Genomic DNA, 24,435 nt, shown 5'->3' with positions numbered 1-24,435 from the left:
GGCGCTAGTTTCTGCCAGCACTGGGAAAGTGCACAGAAAAGCAGTAAAAACTGCTTTTCTGTGCACCCTCCGACTTAATATCATGGCGATATTAAGTCGGAGGTCCCGAAGAGTAAAAAAAAAGTAAAAAGAAAAAAATTTTTTAAATGGGCCGGCGGCTGTCGGGCCGAAAACCGGATGCTCAATTTTGCCGGCGTCGGTTCTCGAGCCCGCTGACAGCCACGGGCTTAGAATCTGGATGCCGGCAAAATTGAGCGTCGGCTGTCAAACCCGCTGACAGCCGCCGCTCCGGGTCAAAAGGAGGCGCTAGGGACGCGCTAGTGTCCCTAGCGCCTCCTTTTGCCCGTTTCTACCGCACCACCTAACTTAAATACAGAATCGCGCGCACAGGCCACTCGCCTGTGCGCGTGCTGGGAGAGCGGGTGTTTGTCCGCTCTCCCGTGGACTTTACTGAATCGGCCCGAAAGTAAGTTTGAGACACTAAGAGCCTGAGAGAACCTTCCAGGAAAATAAGAGTTGTTGGAAGTGAAAGCCATTTGGGGCTTGACTAACTGTTGGGGGGGGGGGGGGGGCAGGAATGCTTTGTGAATCAGATCCTAAGTGACATTGCTGAAATACATTTCTGGGATGTAGGAGAAAAATATTTTCTTAGCTGTGTGTGGTTAGATTTGCATTTGAGGCCTGTCTTGATTTTGGCAGCTTAAATTATAAAAGTCTGATGTGCAAGGCAAAGATTGCCTACATTTGTGTGTTATTCCTTTGGATTACATTGAAAAAATGTATACAATGATGTTATAGAAAAGAATGCAATTTTCATGATTCTATTAAAAAAAAAAAAAAAAATATATATAGGACATAGTAGCGGGCAGAAAGTGAATTCAGAAAAGATGTTATGGAAGATAGGACGGTGTATCCAGGATTAGACTAAGTGAGGTAATACATTAAAAAATTAAATCTGTATGATGGATTATACTGTACATATATTGCTGAAGCCTTAATAAGCAGGGATTGTACAATAGAAAATTAGCAAGTTTTTACTGTTTATAAGTTTTGATAGCGGCTTAGTATTAAGTAGAATTGCCAACTCAAAAGAGGGGTGCCCAGGTGACTGCATGCACTCTTCAGCTCCACAGGGCCAGGACCCCTCTCCTGCGCCCACTCCCATACACATGATCCATCTCCCAGAGACTCATAACAAGATCCCGCTCAGACTTCCAAAAAGCTATTTATTTAACTTCTAAATAACGGGCCCCCAGCCAGGGTGCTTCTGTTCTTATGTCCTGGTTCCTAGCCCCTCCCTGCCGCCATCTTGGAAATGGCAGCATCCCAACACTAACAGAATTTCTCTTTGACAACTGCTCACACTTTCCAGTTGATAGGCGTTCGTAAAATACTTGTGAATTTAATGCTTTTGTCTCAAAAAGCTAAGAAAATATCATTATGAAAATATTTATTGTAGGAGTTGTTTAATTATTTGTTCATAATTTGGGATTACTGTGTAATTAAGGTGTGTGTGTGTTTAGAACCTAACATCATTGTTAAGCACCTGCTGGATGTCTTGTCAAATAAAATTTTTAACTTTTCCTTGCGGAGGAATCATTTTAAGAACTACCCTTCCCTTCAGACAAGTGACTTTATGTAGAATTGGGCAAGCGTTTTGCACCCTTTTAACTTTTGAAATGAAAAGATAGACTTTTTTTTTTTTAAAAGGTAACGAATACAGCTGTCCTAAAACACTTAACTGCTTTCCATTGCAAAGTTCTCGCTGTGTTTTTTTTTTTCCTTTTCTGTATGACCTGATAGTTTCCTCCTAAGTCCAGCTCAACTGGATCCATAAGCCTTCCATCACAGCCGGGCCAGCCGGCACCCTAGGGAGGCTGGAGAGGGGAACAAAGCGGCAAGAGCTGGAAGGGCCCCCCTCGGATACCACGGCTGCAGTCAAGCAGCAGTGCAAGAGATCAGGACAGCTTGTATCACTACAGAGCCAGCATGGAGCACTAGCACCCTGCGCCCCCCCCCCCCCCCCCCCCGAGACACGTGGGCATCCCCCAGCCTGGCACCCCAGGTAGTCACTTACCTCTCCCACCTTTTTCTAACTCTCTGGGGTTTTGCCCCTATTTTATATCTCCTCCCAGCGTGCTTAGTCACATGGTTGCACGAGCCATTTCCGTTCTGCAATGACTATGACGCCCTCCCCTCGGGCTGTGAATGCTGCCTAGGTCCCTCTGCATGGCAGTACAGGGCAGCCCATATTTTTTTTTTTTTCTTTTTAAAAATTTCCACATGAGGTGCCTGCTGCTTCATTTGCAAGGCTAAGCAGGAAAGCCTGAAAAATGTCCAAGCACACCCCTCACTGGAGAAATGATCTGAATGAAAGAAATTGCTACTATTTTTTGCTTTCATACAGAATATTTAGAAGCAGACGTATTCAGTCCCCCAACTATGAATCTCTGCAATAGTTCACTTTCAGGCATACTATTGACATTTCTGTGGTCTAACCTATCTTTGTAAACGCTAGAATTAATCAGGAATCCAGGCTTCCTCTTGAGGAATAAAATTCTCACAGAATTTATCCAAAAAATCCACTCTCATTCATTTTCTCATTCCAAATTTGTCCTCACTCCAGTGCAACTCTTTCCTTACCCCAATCTCCCTTAAGTGTTTTCACATGTTGGCACACATACTTTTCCAATATCCTTTCTAATAACTGCCAAAAAGGAGACTCCATTTGGTCCAAATACGGTGGCTAAACGATAGATTTTCAGAGCTGTACGCGTGCTTCCCGGCGCAGCAATTTTATAACATCCGCGCATGTGTGTGTGGGGGGGGGGTGGCGCGCACAAGAGGGCGAGGGTTTCTGCAAACTTCGCACAACGACGCATTTCGGCCTTCCCCTGTTCCCTCCTGCTCCGCTCCAATTAAGGAGCGGACCGGGAGGGAACTTCCTTACCCCCCTGCCTAACCTCCCTCCCCCCCCCCCCCCCCCCCCCCCTCTAAACCCTACCTCTCTAACTGGTTTTTTTTTTGTTTTTATACTTCAGGGCCCGACCTGGCAGCCGGGAGAACGATCAATGGCGCTGTCCCGGCCCGCCCCTTCAACGAGGCTCAGCACTTATGTGCATACCAGGGTGTACACGCGTGGCTGGGCCCCTTTGAAAAGACGCGTGCAAGGTCTGGCCCCGCACGTAAATCCCTTGAAAATCTACCCCTAAGTGTGCAGCAACTGCAGGGACAATTCATTTTGGCTAAAAAAAAAGAAAAAAAAAGTCACATTTTTTTATTCTCTTCCACACCATTCATCCGAATGTAATGCATTTCAAGGGGGCTTTGTGACCTGCTTCTGTTCACCAGGTGTCCTTCAAATCATCTTTTCAAAGTTGGCCTCTTTAGAAAATGTTCAATTTTCTCACTCCTACAATAAGCTCCTTCACTTCAGAGCATTTAAATGAGATTTTCCCTCTTTCTCCCTCAAATTTTCCTCTACGAGTAGCAGCACAGGTGCTTTAGCTGGCAGTGAAAAGAAATGGTATCATGAAGCTCCTCCGTTTTTTGTTCCAGTTTGTGTTTCACACCTGATGTTTAATGTTGTCAAAGCTCCTTCCACTTAGCTACGTTCACCATTATGAATGCGAGTACATGAACGGAGAGGAAAAGGGAGGTGATATTGCCCCTGTATGGGTCCCTGGTGAGACCTCATTTGGCGTTCTGTGTGCAGTTCTGGAAACCGTACCTTCAAAAGAATGCAAACTGGTTGGAGTCTGTCCAGAAGGTGGCTACTACCATGATCAGAGGTCTCTGTGCTAAAGCATATGGGGATAGACTCAAAGATCTAAACCTGTACACCCTAGAAGAAAGGGGAGATAGGATAGAGACATTTAAGTATCTCAAAGTTTTCTATGTACAGGAGCTGAACCTCTTTCAATGGAAAGGCAGTTCTAGGGGGTCAGTGGATGAGGGTGAAAAGGGGTAGACAGGGAAGTAATCTTAGGAAATATTTCTTTACTAAGAGGGTTGTGGATGCATGGAACAGCCTCCTAGTGGAGGTGGTGGAGACAAAAAAAAAAGTATCTGAATTCAAGAAAGCATGGGGATAAATGCAGGGGATGTCTGGGGAAGTGATGGAAATTGTAAGGGTTAGATAAATTAGACAGATGGACAGACGAGATGGCCCATATGGTCTTTTTCTGCCATCCTGTTTATATGTACATAAAAATGTAAAAGTATTAGGCATAAAACAAAGAAAGGAGAATTAGGAATAAGATAACAGTCTGCATTACAGAGTCATGAAATCACTAAGTGGTGACTTGCAGCTTTTACAATTTTCACTGCTGCTAAGGAATTTTAAAAACAACCGCGGCCTCCATGTGCCTATAAGCACAGCCACCCAAAGTCTCTCACCTGGTTTGTGAATATTAACATCTCAGACCCCCCCATCTTGTACTATTCTCTAAGCTTTCAGCACCTCATATGCACAAATCTACACTTTTTATTTACATTGCATATTAAACTCTAAAGCACTTGACCATTCCTTGGGCTTTCTTAGACCACTTTTCATTTTGCCTACTCTCTCAGGAGTGTCCTTTCTGTTGTAGATCTTAGTGTCATCTGCAAAAAGGCAATATTGCTCACAAAGAATTTTATAACGTCGTGTTCTGGATTTGAGCCCTATTGAGAAAATAAGTCCATAACCAAACAAAAAGTTCCATGCAGAACTAATGGAGCTTACTTTCTGTGATGTGCATGCTCATGGATCCCTTCACCCTCACCTCACCACACCAAAAAAACAAAACAAAACCCAACACCCTTCAGGATCCTATCTCCCTCCCCCCGAAATGTCCTGGACATTTGGTGTGGATAGGACACCAACCATAAGTTAGTGAGGGGAGGATATACATGCACGCAGTATCTCATGAGCCTTTGTCCCTTTGTAAAGTAAGATAAAAGTATGTTGATACATTTTTATTGGACTAATTTAATACATTTTTAGTAGCTTTCAGGAGCGAACCCTCCCTTATTCAGGTCAAAACAAAAGATGAGGTTGTCTGAGTGTACAGACTCCCTTGACCTTGTTAAAACTGTGTTGCAAACTGCCTGCATTCCAACACCGGTGGGAGGACAGTGCCATTACTAAGCCTGTAGATTGCAGGCGATATTAATTTATAACTCCTTGGGGAGCGTAGCCAGGCAAAGCCTGGACCGCTGACAAGACTACTTTATGTGAGCTCGGTGGAGTCAGGCTAAGCGAACATCGCACTCGTGGAGCAGCGGCATTGATTAAACGGGGGAGCGAAGGGTTGCATCCTGTATCTTTCTTGGGACTTTAGGCAAATCCCGGCTTCGGGTAAGCACTCTGGGGCAGGGACCTACCAACTCTCCCTGAGCCCAGGTGCAAAATGAAATCCAGATCCCAAAGAGACTGGACGGGTAGGGGGGGGGGGTGGACAGGAGCCGGCTCCGCCTTCTGCCCGGCAGCCCGCCCCCTAGCTCCGCCTCCGTGGGTAGCACCACCCGTGCCCCATAATGCACCGCAGCCTGCGCGCCTGCACGCACCTCCCCTCGCAATTGGGAACCTGCCCTGGGGGGGGCCGCCGGGTCGGGCTGCGCGGCTCGCGCGGCCGAGGTACCTGCCAGCGCCGTGACGTCGCCTTCCAGCGCCGCCTCCCGCGTGACGCTAGCCCCTCTGTGCGGTTCTGCGGGACGCTGCCGGGGAAGTTCTCGCGCCCCGGCTGCGTCTGCTGGCTGGGTGGCGCGAGGGTCCGGTGAGTCGGCGGGTGCGCACTGGAGTTAAGACACGTGTGGGAATGGGGGGGGGGGCGGCTGGGTTTTGCTTTTTAGAAGGAGCTGAATTGCATTGCTTTCCTGGTCAGGTTGGGGGTTGGGGGGGAGAGGGACTTGCTTTGCTGCCAGTAACCGCTGCTTTTTGAAAGATGGCATTAGATATGCACCAGATGTTACGACTTCTAGGGTCAAATGTCCAGGTAGAAATGTTTTCTCCGATGAAACTCTTAAGGGCCACCAACTAGTCAGGTTTTCAGTGTATCCCTGATACATGAGAGAGATTTGTATAACTGCAGATGGTAGCCCTTGAGGACCGAATTGCCCATCTTTGCCATAAGACTGCATATTTGCTTCTGATTGCACAGAAACTGTTCGCTCTCAGTGGGGCTATTAATTTATTCCTCTCAAACTGCTGAAAACGTTTGATGGCTAAAGCAACAATTCTGTTTCCCATCTGTATGTGCAAAATTCTGTGATCTCTTGCACGGTTCTTTGTATTTAGAAAATTGTTTCATTTGATTTTTGCTTGATGTGATTTCTTATATCCGCCTGTTTTATCTGGTTATGTTGCTATATTATAAATACGCTCCAAGTTTCTCTGTGTTAATATTTTGGAAATAATTACTGAAAATAACATTTAATTGGGCTATGTTTGGGTTTTCCACTCCCTCCATCCCCCCTTTTTCTCCCAGTTTACTTGGGCTCCAATTTCTTTATTCTACAAACTCCACTTTAAAAGTCTAGCAACCCTGTCTGCTCTTGGGATCTGTTGTATTTTGACATTGTGGCCAGGTTGGGAGGGGGGGGGGCTGTCTGTGTAGGGAGGAGTTGGGACAGTAGACTAATTTTGGAGTACACCAGCCCTCTGGTAGCTGCCCATAGCAGGGGAACACCGATTTTGACTCATCAGGGTCATCAGCTATCCTTGACTCCACCCCACCCAACCTTGGGACTGTAGCAGTTGGAGGTGCCTGTAGTGGCAACTATATATAGAAGGGCAATATATGTATGGCTGCCACCCGGGAGCTGGAGAAACTGGTGACAGAGCAGGTGGAGGGATCCAACCACATGGCTAAGGCAGAACTTTTGGTGCTGTTCTCTGACCGGGGTAAAGGTCAAGGCAATCTCTCTTCTGAGGTTGAGGAGGGAAGACCCTTGCCCCTTTCCTGTAGTAATACATATGGGCATATTTCACCCTTAAGATTTTCCACTTCTGTTTAATGAAGGGATATTATGGTAGCCCTCCTGCTCAACATTTAGAGTTAACTATTAATTACTTAGGCTGATGAAAGTGCCTGGCAACCTGAATGAAAAGTTTGAGATCCATGTGAATTGTAAAGTAACTTGTCTTATTGAAGAAAGCTTTCTGCTGTATTTGGGAGCACCCATTTTCACTATGGCAGGCGGGTGAGTGGGGGGGACCTTGCTGACCAATGGTGCTGCTGGAACAAAAATGGAGTCTGCCAGCAGCAGGGGAGCTCAGGGTTAAGCCAATTCAAAATCTTCTTGGGTCTAAAACTTTTTTTGTCCAGCAACTAGGTATACTTCTGCCTCCCTGGGAAGTAAAAACCACCTTTGCATGGACCTATTGGATTGTGTCATTGGCCTCGTTGTGCGGTGCAAAGGTTCTGAAATTCAGAAGTTCCGGTGTATCTGAAAGAGCGATGCTCTCACTGGGATCGGTTTTACAAGTTGGGATTCTTGAGGCAGTAAAGCAGCACTCCTGTTTTGAGCAGATTTAACAGAATTCTTGGTTTCTCTCTCTTTTTTTTTTTTTTTTTTTTTTTTCTTCCTCTGCAGATCTTCTGAAGGTGTCCCCCCGAGTGTCCCGTGACGCAACATTTCCGTGGAGAAGGAGAAGGCCCTTTTTAAATGTACCTTGGCTTCACAGCATGGCCCAGATATCCCGTAACAACGGGTTCAGACAGAATGCCTCTCCTCCTTCGGGGGCAGTGCCGGCAAAGGATGTTGACAAAGAGGAAGCGCTGCAGATGGAGGCTGAGGCTCTGGCCAAGCTGCGAAAGGACAGGGTGCCGGGCGGCAGCAGCAGCAGCCGGGAGCTGTTGAGCAGCACCAGGCAGAGAGCCCCAGCTTACGGCAAGCAGGACCAAGACCTTATGGTGTTTCCGGAGTCCGAGGGCAAAAAGAGGGCAGAGGAAAAATTGCGTACCATCGACGTTGAAAAACTCACCCAGGCTGAGCTGGAGAAGCTGCTGCTGGATGACAGTTTTGAATCCCGTAAAGCCCCTAAGCCGCTGTCCTTGCCAGCGACTCCCGTTCTGAGCCCCTCCGTCTCTACGCAGTATTACCTCCAGCCGCCTCTTCATGGGGGGCATTGGACGACAGGGTTACACGGGCCGGTGCCGTCAGCTTTGTCTCCTGTTTATTCGGCATCTTACCAGAAACAGTCGGACCCTTTCCAGAATGGCTTGAATCCGGCCGGGCCCACCTATCGGTCAAGAGAACCCGTGTACCTGAGCCTTCCAGGGCGGTCTCCTTACATTTCCTATCGGTTGCCTTCCATTACCCCTTTCCATATAAGAGGAAGCTTACCACTCTATCCCCCAGCTGTCACTCCAGGTATGGCAAAGCTGTTTGACAAAATAGCAAGCACTTCCGAATTCTTGAAAAATTCAAGCACTGAAACAGAGTTGTCCACTACTAAAACTGCCGTTCCCGCTGTCCAGCCTTCCCAAACCTCCAGCGACATTAGTAAGTTTGACTGGTTGGACCTTGATCCTCTGAGTAAGCCGCCGAAGGTGGACACTGTGGAGAGTATCTGTGCAGAGGATAGTGGAAAGATCGCTGCTGACCGTGTGGCTGAGGACCCCTGGGATGCAGTTTTGCTGGAGGAGAAACCCCCAGAAACCTGCCATGCTGAAAGAAGAAACAATGGCAAAACGCCCTGTGGCGCAACGGTTACAAGGAGCCAGTCTCTCAATATTCGCTCATCAGACTCGGCACTTGCAAAGCCACAGGGTCAGACTTCTCAGGTAGGTGCTCCAACTTCATTTTCCAAATGTCTGCGCAAGTAGCGTCTGCGCACTTGCGTACGTTTCGAGATACGTTGACTAAATCTTACATGCGGTGCATTGAACTTTGATGTAATGCATTAAATTAATTGTCAAAAAATAATCCCCTGGCCCTGCATACAGTGACTCCTGGACACTCCTGAACATACAAAGAAAATCCTGACTCGGGACTTGAGGCCATGCACGCCTCTTAAATTTGCAGCTCTAGATCAGGGGCATTGGCTCAGTATTGCGCACCACTCAGACTGGGATGTGAGGCCCTGAGCATTTTATTACCCAATGCAGTGTTTTATATTTTGAATCTGATTTAACTTCACTTCTTCCCTCCCTTCCTGCTTTTCTCCAAGATTCATTTTGATTTCCACTGTGCTCCTGTGTATTCTGGCTTCTGCCTTTTATCTCCAGGCAGCCAGTTCCTCGCGAAGACGCCGCACATTGTCTGAGCGTTACACGTGCATACTCGCGCTCACCTGCATTCGGTCCTGGGGATAGTCCAGAGGGAAAGCAGAAGCTGCTTCCAGAGCCCCAAGGCTGTCCCTTCCTGCTGGCTACTGACGAGGCAAGACTGGAGGTGATAGAAGGGAGAGACTAGAAGGGAGGTCGAGGGAAAAGAAAGTTAAAAAAAAAAAAGTTTTAAAACAAAAAAGCCATACATTTTTTCCCACTGGGGCATACATTTTGCCAAAAACGTTTCTACCCCTGGGCTCTACCGTAGCCTCTTACTTACCTTGGAGTGACTTTTCAAAGGAGTTGCATGTGTAAAAGCAATTTTTCAAAAGTCCTTTTACACATGTAAAACTTTTTGAAAATTGTCACCTGTGTGTGGGGGGTTTTTGTTTGGAATGTGCTGATCTGCACCTTTTTTTTTTCTTTTTGTGCTTAATAGCATTTTACTTGTCCTCTAATGGGACTCTCAGTCACATTTTGCTGGTCTTCAGCCACCCTTAATTCCCCTCACCATGACTGGCTCTTGTCTTCCTTCCAGCCCCTTGGGTTGTCCCTTAGAGGGTACCCCAGCTGTGTACTGGAGCAATTTCTTCTGCCACTGTGAGGGGAAGAAAAGAATGAATGATCATCTGCTGTCTGGGTAGATTTTTTTTTTTTCTCCTGCTATGCTTGTTCCAGGGTTGTGTGTGGGTTTTTTGTTGTTTTTTTTAAAAATCACGTTCTCTTTTTTTGCTGTCAGTCAAAGAATCCAAAGTCATGTCCACCCTTTTTAAAGTGGAAGGAGTCACACTGGGCATGTGAACATGTGCAAGCCAGCCTGCCCACTATGGGTACCGTAAGTGAGCATGCTCAACTTTGTGGGCTGGTGCGCTGATCTAGAGATGCATGAGGCTAGCACGCTGGCCCACAGCTTGTGAAACTGCCTGCGGTGTTTCAGGTGGGGAGAGATGGTGAGTCCATGCCCAGGGCCTAAAGGTAGCATGATCCACTCCTGAAGACCGAAGGGTTGTGTGTCGTCTCCTCCACGTTTTGCTGCCCAGGCAGGGGTCAGCATAGCAACATCTCCTTGGAAGATGATGCACTTTTTTTTTTTTTTTTGGCAGTTTGTCAGACTGTGTGTTGTCAGCCCTTGTTCTAGTTAGCAAAAAAAACATGAATCAGATTTGCATTCCGGTAAAACTTAATCCGTAGCAGCTCTGTGCCTAGCAAACTCTGATTTCAGTAGGTGAGCGTGAACAGAATTGCCACTTTAACTGCCACCTCTTACGTGCACCGGGAGCTTTTAGCTACCAGCGCCCCACATTTTATGAAACCCAAAGTCCCAATAGGTCACTAAATGGTAACCGGTGTTAAAGAATTACAAACGAGTTCCCTGCCTGCAGCGGTGCAGAAGAGAATTACTCTTGGTATGAGAGGGAGGGGGCTTTTATGTGCCTGTCTACTGACATTCAGAGTTCCTTGAAAACTCTAAGTTAAGCAGCTAAGAACGGTTTGTGATTTATGCCAACATCGGATACTTCCTGTTTGCCTCATGAAAAGAGCCCTTGAGTCAGCACCTTCCGACAGCCGAGAGGCTACAGTGCAGGCTCCTCTGTTAGCGAGTGAGCCGTACCTGGTGCCTCATTTCACAGGATGGTAAACGTCTGCCTGGTCTTGGCCATTCTTTTGCCCTCTTCCCGTTTTATGGAACTGTTTTTTGTTTGGGAGGTTCTTGGGCATGAGCCCCATCATTTTTCTTTCCTCCCCCCCCCCCTACCCCCGCCGCAGTGTACAGTCGAGCGGAGCAGCGTTCCTGCCTGTGTTGCACTAGCCAGCCCAGCTGTGGTGCCTGGGAGGGTGGGCTGCGTGGTTTGATGGTGCAGGCGTGTGACCCAAAGCAGCTTTGGAGGGTGCTGAGCACAGATGCAGGAGGGATTTGGTGAACTGCTTGCTTGCATGAACATGGGGAATATTCCTGCCTTGTTAAGGCTGGCTGCCTGTAGTTAAGAGGCACATTTTTTAATTTTGCCATGGCTAGGCATTTGTACTTTAAAGTAGCATTTCAGCCTGACTGGCCAGAAAGCTCTGCTTCCTTGTGAGTACACAGTGATAAAGTCTGAAGCTATATGTGTCTGTTTACTGATTGACCATATGCTTCTTGGGTGGTGTGTTTTTTGTTGTTTTTTTGTATTGAACCTTTACAGGGTGTAGAGCTCTTCTTGATGAGAGCCAGCCGATAGTGAAGTACAGTACTGAAAACTCAGTTCAGATGGCACAGTCGAAACACATTCTCTGACCTGGTGTGAAGAAGATTGCGAGCCAGGTTTTTGCTTTTTCCCCTCCTGCGCTCTCACTTCCCTAATCTTTAATCCCTCAGAGATTGTTCTCTGCATTGCTCCTTCTCCTCCATCTATTCCCCACCTTTTTCCAGGATTCTCCTCCGTAGATATTCTCTCTCTATAAATGTCCACTTTGCTGAAATTCTGGGAGGCACCGCTGCTCCATCGGGACAACGATTTTTTCTGTACTTTTCTCCACCATTAACGGTTTAATACTCACAAAATGGACTTTCCTTTTGATGCTTCACGCTGTCTCTTCCTCCTGACTGGACTATTGCAGCAGCCTTGGCCCTGCTCTCCCCCGCATGTCGGTCCTCCCAGTGCAGCTCTTACTAAATTCAGCCACTTGTTTCCCTACTGCTGTACGCTACACGTCTTACTTACAGTATTTCTATGGCTTCAGGGATATAAGCCAGCTTGGAAAGAAGAGAGGAAAGAACGTGCAGTGAAAACCTGGATATTGGATGGCAGCTTATCCCACAGGGAGGCTGCGAGGGCACGGGAAGTGTGGGATTTAGAGCGGATGGAGAGGGATTTTAGTGAAGTAAGAGCAGAGGGAGAGGTAGTGAGGAGCCCGGACCATGGCTGGGCTGAATGGTGAGACCAGAGGTTAGATCTCAGCACGCTTCGCTGGAAGCGAGGAGCAGCCTGAGAGTGGTGCAGCTGGAACAGAACACATGTAGCCAAATTCTGAAGATCCCCCATAGTGTGGTGTTAAAAAAGCAGAAACCAGCAAAAAGACAATTTGCAATAATTCAGGGGTGCAAAGGCATAGACGGGCATCAAAGATGAGGGAGATTCAAATCGTACAGATGTTCTCTAGTTGGTAATGAACAGAGAGGTGAGATGTATGGGAGTGGAACGATAGGACTCGGTAGATAACCCCTAACTCTTTACAGAGGTGGAGAATCGGTAAAGAGAAAACCAAGTGGAAACTGGGGAATGGTGAAGAGGTGCAGGGCACTGCTGACCTTCTTTCCATGCGTTCACTGCCTTGCAGCTGATGACCATTCCTCGCAGGAAGCCCTCCTCCCCCTCCCCCCCCCCCCCCCACCCTTCTCTGCATTCCTTGGGCTAAGCAGGCCACTTCTCTCTTTCCGGCTTTCATTTCTCCAAGTCCTATTTCCCCCCCCCCCCCCCACTGCTTTCTCTCTCCCTCTCCGCCTGCCGGTCCCACCTCGGCACCCATCTCAGATGTCAACGTCTGTCTCCGCTTTTCCCCATTTACACTGCAGCTTTGGCTTGTTTCTTATCTCGGACCTAATCAGGGCACCGTATGAAAACTGCAATAGTACCCAGGCGTTCCTTGGGCCATGATGTTGACTCTGCTTGCACTTCTCCATTTATTATGAAGAAGTCTTGCAGCCTTGAAATAAGCCGGGGGGGGGGCGGATTTTGCTACTGAAAAGCTTACACATCATACCCACGTGCGGTACATTTTTTATAAGTGGCTATGTTTGCTTTTAGAGTGAGGGGAGAGCCTGTAGCGGAAACCGTTGGAAAGTAAAGCCCAGATAACTTAAGTGTTGCACGTCCCACCTGGTGGATAATGTCTTGAAACGACTGGCGGCAGTACAGCTCTGGGTCAGCTGCTGGCCTGCTGTGCCATCTCCAGAAAAACCCTGTTTGCGTTGCCAGAAATGCCGGGCAGATTCATTGGGGGCTTCCAGTGTATAATCGAGGTGCAAACGTTCATTGGTTTTATTTGTAAAAAGATAAAGAGCAGAGGGAGGTAATTTTATAAACGGGGTGAGCAGCCGCAGTCATGTGTTTCCTCCAGCAAGCCAATTCCTTTTGACTTGGTTGGGTTATACCTGAGGTCACATGCAAACCTGCTGAGTTGATTTATGTAAGACTTTTTTTTTTTCCCCCCTTTCAGTTTTTTCTTCCTCTTTTGGGTTTCCAGTTGAATTGGATCCGGCCTGCACAAGGCTATTTATTTAATGCATTTATATTCTGCTTTTGCAGATCATTCAAATCGGATAACAGATTAGAACAGAACTACTGCGCAGCAGCTGCATACGTCTAGTAGGGCTTTGGTAGTAATGGCCTTCCTTTGCGAAAATACTTCAGGGCGGTTAAACCCCTTTTCCCTCCTCTTAGTCCAGGTGTCGTAGTTGCCAGTGCTTAATCCAGGCCCCACGGAGTGTGGCTCCCTCTGGAACGCGGTGCACAGGCGCCCCCGGGTGTGGCCACTAGATGTCACTGTTGTGCGACGACTGAGCTGTCCTACCTCTGGGGTGATGAATCCCAGCTTTGCTGCATTCCTGGCTGGGTCCAATAAATACCTTTTTTTTTTAAATTTAAGACTTTGATAAACTTAGGGGAGGGTAACTTAAGAAAAAAACAAACTTCTATATTTAAAAATCGTGCTTTACCCATGAAAATAGACTTTTTTAAAAAAAAATTGCCCGCCCAATATGTGGGTACGAATGTGCACGTGGGGGCCGCCTCGCACATCCTGCAGCGGGGGAGGCGTTGAGTCGGTGCATGCTTTTGAGTTTTCAAAAATACACATTTCCCAAAAAACCTCCCCATGCAAATTAGCAGGTGTAAATGTGCAGGGGCAGCTTTTCTGGGATAAACTTTCAAAAGGGGAAGTGTGTACTTTTTTCCTTCTGAAATTAGTGTGAAGTTTGTGGGGATTGCAACATTGGGGGGCAATTATAAAATGACCTAAGTACACTTTTTTTTTTTTTTTTTTTTTTTAAATTTCTCATTTCATATTGGAAAAAGAAAAGTTACAAGTAAAGGGCACAGTTAAGCTGTGGAATTTTGTTCTGAGAGGATGTGGTCAAGGCCAGGAATGTAACTGGGTTTAAAAAAAAAAAAAAAGTTTGGGCAAGTTTCTAGAGCACAGGTCCATGAGCAGTTACTAGCCAGATGGACTTGGGGAGTGCAGCTTCTTGTGGGGACTGGATCTCCCCATGAGCGTCTTTTTTAGGTGCTGCTGCTAAGCAACTCAGTTTGGCCATTGTGGAAGATAGAATATGGGGCTCGTTGGACCACTGGTTTGACCCAGTGCAGCATTTCTTATGTCCTTGATAGGTAAACAAATACAGAGGGCCAATGGTGGCTCTGACTAATGCTCCTGACAGCAGGTTTTGCCAAATCGAGGTTTTTAATATACGAATGCCAAACACACTGAGCAAGACTCTTACACTGGCACAGAGCTCACATACTCCACCCATTCAAGCATTCTCGCAACAGACCACATTCCTTGATCCTAACCCTTATTTTTTTTTTTTCCCAGCTGCTAGTCTTAGCTAAATTTGAATGCTGCTTTTGCTTGGCTGTAGGATATTTTGGAAAAACGAAGCCTAGAAACGTGACTGCAGGAAAAGGCTAACAGCCTGCGTCTAGTCTGCCCATCCCCAGCAGCTGCTCAGCCCTACAATCCTGATCCGTCCTTCAGAGCTTCCCCGTCAAGGCGCGTGGCGGGACCACCGGCCCTCGGTGAAGGGGGCCACGCGCGTGGACCACCGACCCGCGATGTGTACAGCGGGTTATGAGCCAAGACCGGTGCCTCTGCTCCCGGTGCTGGTGCTCTGTGGGCTGGAGGGAGAAATGTGGATTCAGATCCTGTCCTTGTCTCTACCACCTCCATTTTGGGAGGCTGTTCTGTACTCTCCTCGCCCTTTCTGTAAAGAGAGATTTCCTTATTACTCCTGAATTTGGCCCCCTTTCATCCTCCTCTCATGACACCCCCCCCCCCCCCTCCCAATTCCAGAGCTCTCTTCCCATTGAAAGGGGCTCGCCTCGCCTCCTGTACATCCATACCCTGGAGATCTTCTGCTCCTGATGCCCTAACTTGGCTCGTCAGGCAGGGTCCTAGCAGCCAGCATTGTTTGTGGCGAGACTGGCTTCTCTGACTGAGATCTTTTATTCGGTGAACTTAAATCGGCCACAAATTCTCGTGCAAGAGCTTTCAAGAATACGCGCGTCCCTTATAAAAAAGGTGACCAAACGTCTCAAGAAAGGAACCTGTGATCTTAGGTTTGTGTTCTTCATAGTAAAGTTGATGATTGTTTATCCAGTAAGGTATCAGGCTGCAAAGAATTCACTTTTGTAGGGCTTGAATGCAAATGTTTTCTGCAAATTCCTAAGTTTTTTCCAAAAACTGAAATACTCCTGCCACGTTTTTTCTGTCTTTGTTACTTTTCTCTTGCTGCTTCCCTCAGTCCAGGGAACAGTATTGCTGGAGAGAGTAAAAGGGGGGAGGGCTCTTTCAGATGCGTTTCGCAGCAAGTGAGGCTGTGCCAGCCTTTCAGTACAAGCGTGTTGGTGCGGCCGTGTGTGTTGCGCGTCGCAGGTCGGTCCATTTATGAGCTGAGATCAGAGTGTGAGACATGGTGATGAGCCCGAGGAGGCCTGTTCAGCCCAATCTGCTGTATAGTTAACGTGGCTGGCGCCCCCACGCCTACAGATGTCATATTTGTCCCACATAGGGAACTCCTATCACTATAGCAGGGGAGCTGTGAAGATTAAACGCATGCTGTGTGCGTTCCTGGGTGCTTGCGGGATCTGAGCTTGCAACTTCCTGCATCCATTGAGCTGAGCTCTCTTAATCAAGTGGCAGATCGCCTCCATAATTTTGTCAACTCAATAAATGTAACACTACCCCCCCCCCCCCAACATCTGCTGGGCAGCCTGGATGGACCATTTTGGCCTTTATCTGCCGTCATATACTACGATACTGAAATACAAAATTAAAAAAACCTATACACTGCCCTGTCCCAGGTGTGATACCACCGGGATTAATTTTTCTGAAATTGTTTCATTTTAGAAGAAAAAGTGTTTCTAGTTGAATGAAGTGAAACTCGCTGGCATCTCCACTTTCAACTTGCTCTGCCCCTGGTGTCACTAGCTTGCCATCGTTCAGAAACATCCCGTTAGTCGTCAAGGACGTGGCAAATAACACGCGGAGGGGGGAGGGCAAGGACTTGCGCGCTGAGCACCCTGGTTCCCAAAGGAGCTATTTTGTAACTGCAGGGATTTTGTTTGTTTATTGTTTCTCCATGAGTTTTGCTTTTACCACGCATAAGTCAAAACCAAAACTAATCCCACGTTGTCACAACGAATCAGTATTATTGTGGGAAAAAAAAACTGCTTAATAGATAAGTCAACCGCACACACAAAAATGTGAAATGATGATGGACCGTGGTGGTTCCATGCATGCGTTTTCAAAGGTACCAACCGGGTTTTACCCCATGCGTAAAACAGAAGCTAGCCAACTGTTAGCCCGCACTCTGGCTGAGATCCGTCTCCCCATTCACTCGTGTTGGAGGCTCGGTGGCATGGTAAACGGCTAGTGCTTTCTGGTACTTCCTGCCGCCAAGTTAGCTTCCTGACCTGGCCAAACCAGTAAAGTTGTACTGGGATGTCTGGCGAGGATGAATTTCAAACATTTTTCTCCTGGCAAATCCAGTTGATTAAAAATGACATTATAATGAGCAGAAATAGTTTGCACAGAATTGAATTTGAGATCCGTTGCACTTTTATATAAACATTTTGACAGCTGCCATCGGTTAAGAGAAGTATTGTTGTTGACCCAGAATTGTTTCAGCGATTTTGATTTTTTTTTTTTTTTTTAAATAAGGATTTTTCACTAGCACGGTGTTTAGTTTAAAATAATACCACAGAAATGTGCTTGTTTGTAAGAACCTGAGATTAACATTCTGAAGTTACAGTATTATTACAATAAAACATCTTTTCCCCCATGAAAATCCTTTGAGATGTCTGGGTCAGTGGCAGAGCTGCGTCCACCTCCCAGGTGGAGGACCGGGCTGGAAAATGCCCTGCCCACTCCGGGTGACCCCCCCCCCCCCCCCGGCCTAGGAAGAGCTGCTGCAGCGTGAGCACGGAGGGGAGACTGAGGCTGCGAAGGAAAGCTGAAAACAGGCCCCCACAGCAAAACGAGTGGCTCGATGCCGAGCCAGCGTATCCCGGCTTCTGGAACTCGTGCGCGCGCATCGGCGCCTGCAACGTGGATCCGATTAAAAAAAACCCAGTCAGGATACTGTTGGAACACCCCCCCCCCCCCCATGATGCGCTGAAAAGTTTGATGTGGGTAGGACATGAAAGCTATAGGAGGGCCACACACGCATGCCCGCGACTTGTCTCATAAGCCCTCTTACGTGGACTAAAAAATCCAAGATAGATACAACGAAAAGCAAGTAAATAATCTAAAAGCAAGATAAAAAAAAAAAAGCACCCCCCCCCCCCCCCCCCCCCAAAAAAAAATTCCTGTCCTGACTACTCAAAATTTGGACTGGAGCCAGATTTTCCATTTCAGCATGGGTTTTATTCCCTAGTCAGATATTCTCCCCCCCCCCCCCCCCCCCCCCGTTCCTGCCAGACCCTGTGGAGGCAGCGACCACAGCCCATGAGAGGCACTGGGGGAGGGAAGTCCTGCTCCTCGTGCAACAGCAACCCTCTAGTGGCTGGATTTGGGACTCAACGATTGCGGGGCTCTGGCAGCTGCCTTGATGTCGGTCAAATGGGTTGGGAGGGGCAATTAAAGGGAGAGGAATCCTGTGGCGCGCCATAGCTTAACCGAGGCCCCTTCCGCTTGAGCTGCAAGACCGAAGAAAAAAGCCTGACCCGAGTTTGTTTGTGAAGTTAATGCCTTACTGGACCAGCTGAAGATGGTAGTGCGTGGACTTTTGAGACTGGATATGTCGCAACCTACTACTAATACCCCAGGCATTACGTTTTGCCCCCTTGGCTCCCCACCCATTGACTTTTGGGTCTGTAAAGCAACTTTCCACCCCATCCCCCTCCCATGAAGGTTTTGGAGTGGAGGATGGAGCAGCGGGCTCAACTCCTGCTGACACTCCTTGTGACCTTGGACAAGTCCCTCTACCTTCCATTGCCTCGAGTACAAACCTAAGGCCCTGTTTACTAAAATTTTAACAGAAAATGGGAGCAGTGCTCTGGTAAATAGGGCTCTCTTATGTTTAAGCCCTCTGGGCACAGCAAGATGCAGTCCCTGAATGTAAATAACTCCCCTTCAGCTACCACTAAACAGATGTGAGCTAAGCCAGTAATAATAATAATTCAACTCCACGATCCTGGTGACCCCCACCACCACCGCCACTCCTTCCCGGAAGAATCCTGTGAAAAAAACACGTAATGAAGCGATTATACATGGGTAAATTATTCAGCCAGGAGACAAAGGGCTTTTTGAAAATTGCCCACTCTAAAAGTACCTGGAAGTTTGCTTCTACTTTCCCTGTAACATTTCACCAAAATGTCATTTGAAATATTGACCCCTGCTTTTAAATATTAAACTTAGTTTTATGTATGAATGTGAAATTACCGCAGTGTCTAGTGCAGAGCTTTCCAAACTTTTCATGTTGGTGACACACTTTTTGGACAAACATAATTTCACGACACAGTAATTCAGTCTACTAGCAAACCAGAGGTTAAAGGTTAAACGAACAAAACGTATTTCGACAATTTATGTATGTTTCCTTAAATATATACATAAATAAAATGTTTCACGACACAACCTATCTGGTGAAAACCTTTCATTTATATTAAAAATATATATTTCAAGATTATAATTGTTATAATTTGAGTAACAATAATAAAACAATTTCTGTCCCCCACACACTCATCTCTCTCTTCCCCCCCCCCCCCAGCACATGTCTGCCCCCCACACTCATGTACCTCTTCTTTTTGATTGTTGCCAGTTAAGTGCTTCACTCCCTTCAGGGTTCAAGCCTGCCGTGCTGCATAACACCTTCCATGATCACCAGACACTGCTGCTTGCAGTCAGTACTCCTTGTGGCCAGACCTTATCGGCAGCAGCAGGCAATGACAGGGACAGCTGGGCTCAAGTCCCACCCACCAAGCCCAAAAAAACGCGATTGACAGCAAAAATCGCCGAATAATAAGCAACCCACGAACTGAAAAAAAAAGTGAATCACTAGAAAAAAAAAAAAAAAAAAAGCCCAAACTCGCGTCTGAGTTGACCGGGCTTGCGTGACACACCTGCACACCGCAGGCGACACACTAACGTGTCGCGACACACAGTTTGGAAAGCTCTGGTCTAGTGGATGCATCATCTTTTTTTGGGGGGGGGAGGGGTGGACAGCAAAAAAAAAAAACCTTGAGATACAGTTTATAAATGTAAAAGAAATCCATTCTGCATTAGGTGAACTTGGATGTTTTCCCCTTGCTACTTACCATGCAAAAAAAAATTTAAATTCATTTGTCACCAACTCGCTCCATTACCAGGCCCATTGTGAAATAATACAAAACCCTGCGAAAAAGACACTTGGAATCAATAAGGTAAACCTGCCGTACCTAAATAGCACTAACTCCCAGAACTCAAACAGTAACAGCCCTACCTATGGAAAGGCAGCAGTGCAAATATTGCACTTGGCCCTAGAACACATTAACATTTTTCCCTGCAGGGAAAAGGGATCAGAATAAAAGGGTTCAGAGCCAGGGAATCCACTCCCCCCCCCACCCCACTGATTCTCCTTGTGACCTCCAGCAAGTCATTTTTACTTTTTATCTTCCATTGTTTCAAGTACCCACTTAGAGTGTAAGCTCCTTAGGGCAGGGACTTATTATACCGGAATTTAAAAAATGTTGTAAGCTGTCGTGAGAATTATTTGGAAAGATGGGTTAAAAATCCATGTTTATTATCAATACATCTCCTGTTAGAAACCCGAAAAAGCTGCAGTACATGGAAACTACACATTAGCAGAACACCTCATGTTGGCCACACACACAAAAAAAAACCAAAACCCCTCACCAATTCAGAATAAGTGACCTCCAACTTATAAATAGAAATATGCAGGCAAAAAACTGAACTCCTGTCCACTCCAGCAGGACGGGAGGGGAGGGGCTGCCTCAGGGAGAATAGCTTTTCTTAACCCCCACCCGTCCCCCTGCAAACAGGAGGGGAAGGATTGGATTAGCAGGACAGAGTGGCTTTTGCTTGCACTGCTCTGTCCCAGCTCGCCCCCTCTGCCTGGGAGGGGATGGAGCAGGAAGCAGAGCTCTGTTGCCTGAGATTTGAGGGTCTTAGGTGGGAGTCACAGGGCCACAGCCCTGTGTACTCGTGCATTACAAAGCCGCTTGTGCAGCAACATTTCTGCAGTCTAAGCGCTCGCCTAAGTCTCTCTCTCTAAGGGAAGAGCCAGCTCTGCATCAGCCTTTCACTAACTCTAGATTTAATTCAGCTTGATATTTACTGGCTTGACCAGATAGTCTTAATTATTAGGATATGCTCTGAAGTGTTATGATTGGGGAAGAGGAAGTAAAACGGTAGGAGAGGGGTGGTCTCATGTTTAAGCTTTCTTGGCTGTCTCTTGTCTGGCATGTTTCTCTGTTTTATGCTTTTGTAGATTATTGTGTAAGATGCTTTGTGATTTATAAAAGTGACCTGCACATGGACATGAATACAAGCTATACAATCAGTTTGTTTTTTTTTTTATTTGTTCATTGGGAATTAAAAGGTAGTCATTTAATTACTCATGTTGTTTTTACTTCCAAAAAGTGTTTCATCCATAAACAGATGTAGAGGTGGTGACCGTCTTGTAAATATTTTCGGTATTTCTGCTTGGATGCTCCAGTGGATTGGAAGACTATATTATTTTGCTGGAGCGAGGCTCCTAACTTTAGGGCTGTTAGGTTTATCACCTTTGTTTTGTTCCAGCCTTTATGGCATGTCGTCTTTTTAATTTCTTCAGAGGTATACTCATGCTGTCCTGTTTTTGGACCGAGACAAATAGCATATATTAGAATTGTAACCCAGGAAACCTGTTGCGGTTTCTCTTACATGAGAAGCTGGCCAGAAATTTCCAGGGGTGTGTCCTTGTACATGCCTGCTGACTACACCTTGACCTCTGTGTGGTATGGACATGGGCCATCCTGATTTTGAATAGCTTTTTATTGCATTAGGCCACATTAAATACATTCTTGTCATGTGTGTGTGTAAGAAGCAGAGCTCGTGGATAATTAGTGGGCCAGATCAGTGAGACTTGGTGTGAAATAAAATCTGAGAAGCTGATGGAGTGTCAGTGGAGACACCAGAGGTGGAACGCAGGCCCAGGTTGTCTGCCAGCTGCGTAATACAAAACTGATGGGAGAACCTCTGGCAGAGGCGCTCAGAGGCATCACCACAACAATCATCAGGGCCCACGGACCGTGGCGTCCTTTGATTCCCAGGATGCATGCGTCCCGGGTCTGGTCAGTAAGCGTTACTATTATGCGGTGGCTGCGACCACCTTTTTTTTTCTCGCCAGACGACATGGCAGGCTGATGGAGGAGGGGTGCCGTCTCTGGAGGTACCTCCTGGAGTGCAAGTCCAGCTGGCCCTGATGGATAGGGGAACCAGCTCCAGATCTCCCGTGCTGTGGCATGCAGCGCTGCAGCCTAAGCCAGGGCCAGAAAGAGCTTCCATTTTTGTAATAAAATCCCACAGGGTTTTTGAAACACTTTGTGTGTTTAGAGATTATTAAAAAAAAAAAAAAAAAATTATCAAAGTTGTTTTCAGTAGCTACTAACAGAGACCACATGTCTGGTTTCAGAGAGAGTAGCATTTCATACCATTCTGTAATTTGAATTTGTGGTATTGTAGCTCTGGTTTCTATGAGAGGAAAAGGAATTAGCTAAGAGGAGAAAAAAAAAAAAACAACTCCCCAGCACTTCTCAACAATTTTGACTCATTACTAATTTTCCCTATCGGAGATATATGACCCTGTCTGTCTCAAGCACAGTCAGAGATACAATTCATGCGAGCGAAGGTCAAATAACTGGCTCTCTTGGTTTCTGCAGTCACTTGCATAATAGTTGCGATGGGTGACGTTTGCGAACCATTACAATAATTCAGTCCTTTTTAGCTGGACTTAGATCATTGCATTAGCAGTCTGTACTTATCAAATTGTATTTATTTAAAATGTATATTTCCCATTCTGTCAATGATTCTAGATGGCTTACACATTAACACTCAAAATACATAATACATTTTATACAAATTTAAAGAGTAATTTGTTCAGATGTCTGCTCAATTTAAAACAGCCATTTGAGGGAAGCTTACAACCAGAAAGCCTGGCTCTGATAAAAGTATAAAAACACAATATAAGAACATTTTGAAATAAGAGCAAAAGGGAAAAAGAAATGGAACCAAGAAATATTAAGGAATCTGGACAGAACTGCAGCTTTTGGGTAGCAGTTTGGGTCTGTACCCTTCAGAGGAGATGGAAGGGCAAACCTTTCCAATTGTACTAGAGAGATTTTGTTTCTCCTACTTGGATCTCCAGCCTGTGGAAGTCCTTCCCATTGACTTTACGCTTGGAGAAAGATTATTTTAAGTATAGGAAACCTTTTAAAGGCCTGTTCGTTCATACAAGCTTTCCCACCAGATTAGGGCAGCGATTTGTACCAACCTGCTCTTTCATGGGTTTCCCCGTTATTGTTACTTTTCATGGTCTTTAATTTACTATTCTATTACTGTTTTATTCACTCTTATTTAGTGTTGACTATTGTGATAATTTTTACACTATTTAGTTTATTATCAGGCCAATACAGTACAGTGCACTCCGGTGGAGCGCACCGTTAACCCACAATTGGACGCGCGTTTTCGACACACTAGCTTTACCCCTTATTCAGTAAGGGGTAATAGCACGTCGAAAACGCGCGTCCAACCCCCCCGAACCTAATAGCGCCCGCAACATGCAAATGCATGTTGATGGCCCTATTAGTTATTCCAGTGCGATTCAGAAAGCAAAATATGCAGCCAAGCCGCACATTTTGCTTTCAGAAATTAGCGCCTACCCAAAGGTAGGAGCATATTTTTCCGGGCACCGGGAAAGTGCACAGAAAAGCAGTTTTTACTGCTTTTCTGTGCACCTTCCGACTTAATATCATGGTGATATTAAGTCGGAGGCCCCAAAAGTTTAAAAAAAAAAAAATTGAAATCAGCCCGTGGCTCATCGGTTGAAAACCGGACGCTCAATTTTGCCGGCGTCCGGTTTCTGAACCTGTGGCTGTCAGCAGGTTTGAGAACAGACGCCGGCAAAATTGAACGTTGACTGTCAAACCCACTGACAGCCGCCGCTCCTATCCAAAACGAGGTGCTAGGGACGCGCTAGTGTCCCTAGCGCCTCTTTTTGCCGTGGGCCCTCATTTGAATACAGAATCGCGCGAATATGAGAGTGGCCTGTGCGCACGCCGGGAGAGCGCATTATCCCCACTCTAGTCGACAGGGAGTGGAAGACCTGGCTTAGAAATTTAGCAGAGCTCCTCTTCTCGGCAGTGCACAGCACTTGACATTGAACTGCCAGACTGGTCCACGAGGCTGTAATCGTAGCTTTTTTTTTTTTGTTGAATTCTGAGAAAAAGGGGGTGTGGGATGAGCTGCTCTTACTGATTACTCTGGGATGGATGACCTGGTACATGTTGCATGCTTCTCAGAACAAGACCGCTTCCAAGAGAGAGGGACAAAAATAACCATCTCGCCTAATTAATCCTCTCAGATTTTGAATTATCTTATTACATTTATGCCGATGATGTCCAAATTCTTATCCTGTTTCTGATAACTTAACTAGTACACTAAACCTTTGGAACACTCACCTCACTGCAATCCAACAGTTATTAGTGGAAATGGCTCTCACTCTAAATGACAATAAAACAGAAATTCTCTATATATGCAACAAATCCTCACCTGTATTTGACCTCCATCTTAATTACATAACTGATAAAAAGAATTATATTCAATGTAAGAGACCTAGAATTAATTTGGACCTGAACTAAACTTTAAGAAACACATTAACAACATAATAAAAGAGGGATTCTACAAACTTAAACTACTAAAAAGAATCAAACCTCTCCTTCACCAT

At 46.3% G+C, this 24,435-nt stretch overlaps 1 protein-coding gene across 4 annotated transcripts in view; it reads left to right on the top strand.

Moving 5' to 3' along the window:
* Positions 1-24,435, top strand: part of PIK3C2A (phosphatidylinositol-4-phosphate 3-kinase catalytic subunit type 2 alpha) — a 122,064-nt gene that overhangs the window by 21,330 nt on the left and 76,299 nt on the right. The window contains exons 1-2 of one of the 4 annotated variants that reach the window (XM_029582152.1): positions 5,544-5,759; positions 7,579-8,771. In XM_029582152.1, coding sequence (XP_029438012.1) covers positions 7,671-8,771 — 1,101 coding nt within the window. In that variant the 5' untranslated portion in view covers positions 5,544-5,759; positions 7,579-7,670. Of the gene's footprint in view, positions 1-5,543; positions 5,772-5,834; positions 5,979-7,578; positions 8,772-24,435 lie in introns of those variants that run through there. The other 3 variants (XM_029582153.1, XM_029582156.1, XM_029582155.1) reach the window with 3 other exon arrangements.

This window comes from Rhinatrema bivittatum, chromosome 17, assembly GCF_901001135.1.
Source record: "Rhinatrema bivittatum chromosome 17, aRhiBiv1.1, whole genome shotgun sequence".
Lineage (NCBI taxonomy): Eukaryota > Metazoa > Chordata > Amphibia > Gymnophiona > Rhinatrematidae > Rhinatrema > Rhinatrema bivittatum.
This window is presented reverse-complemented; position numbering and strand designations above follow the sequence as displayed.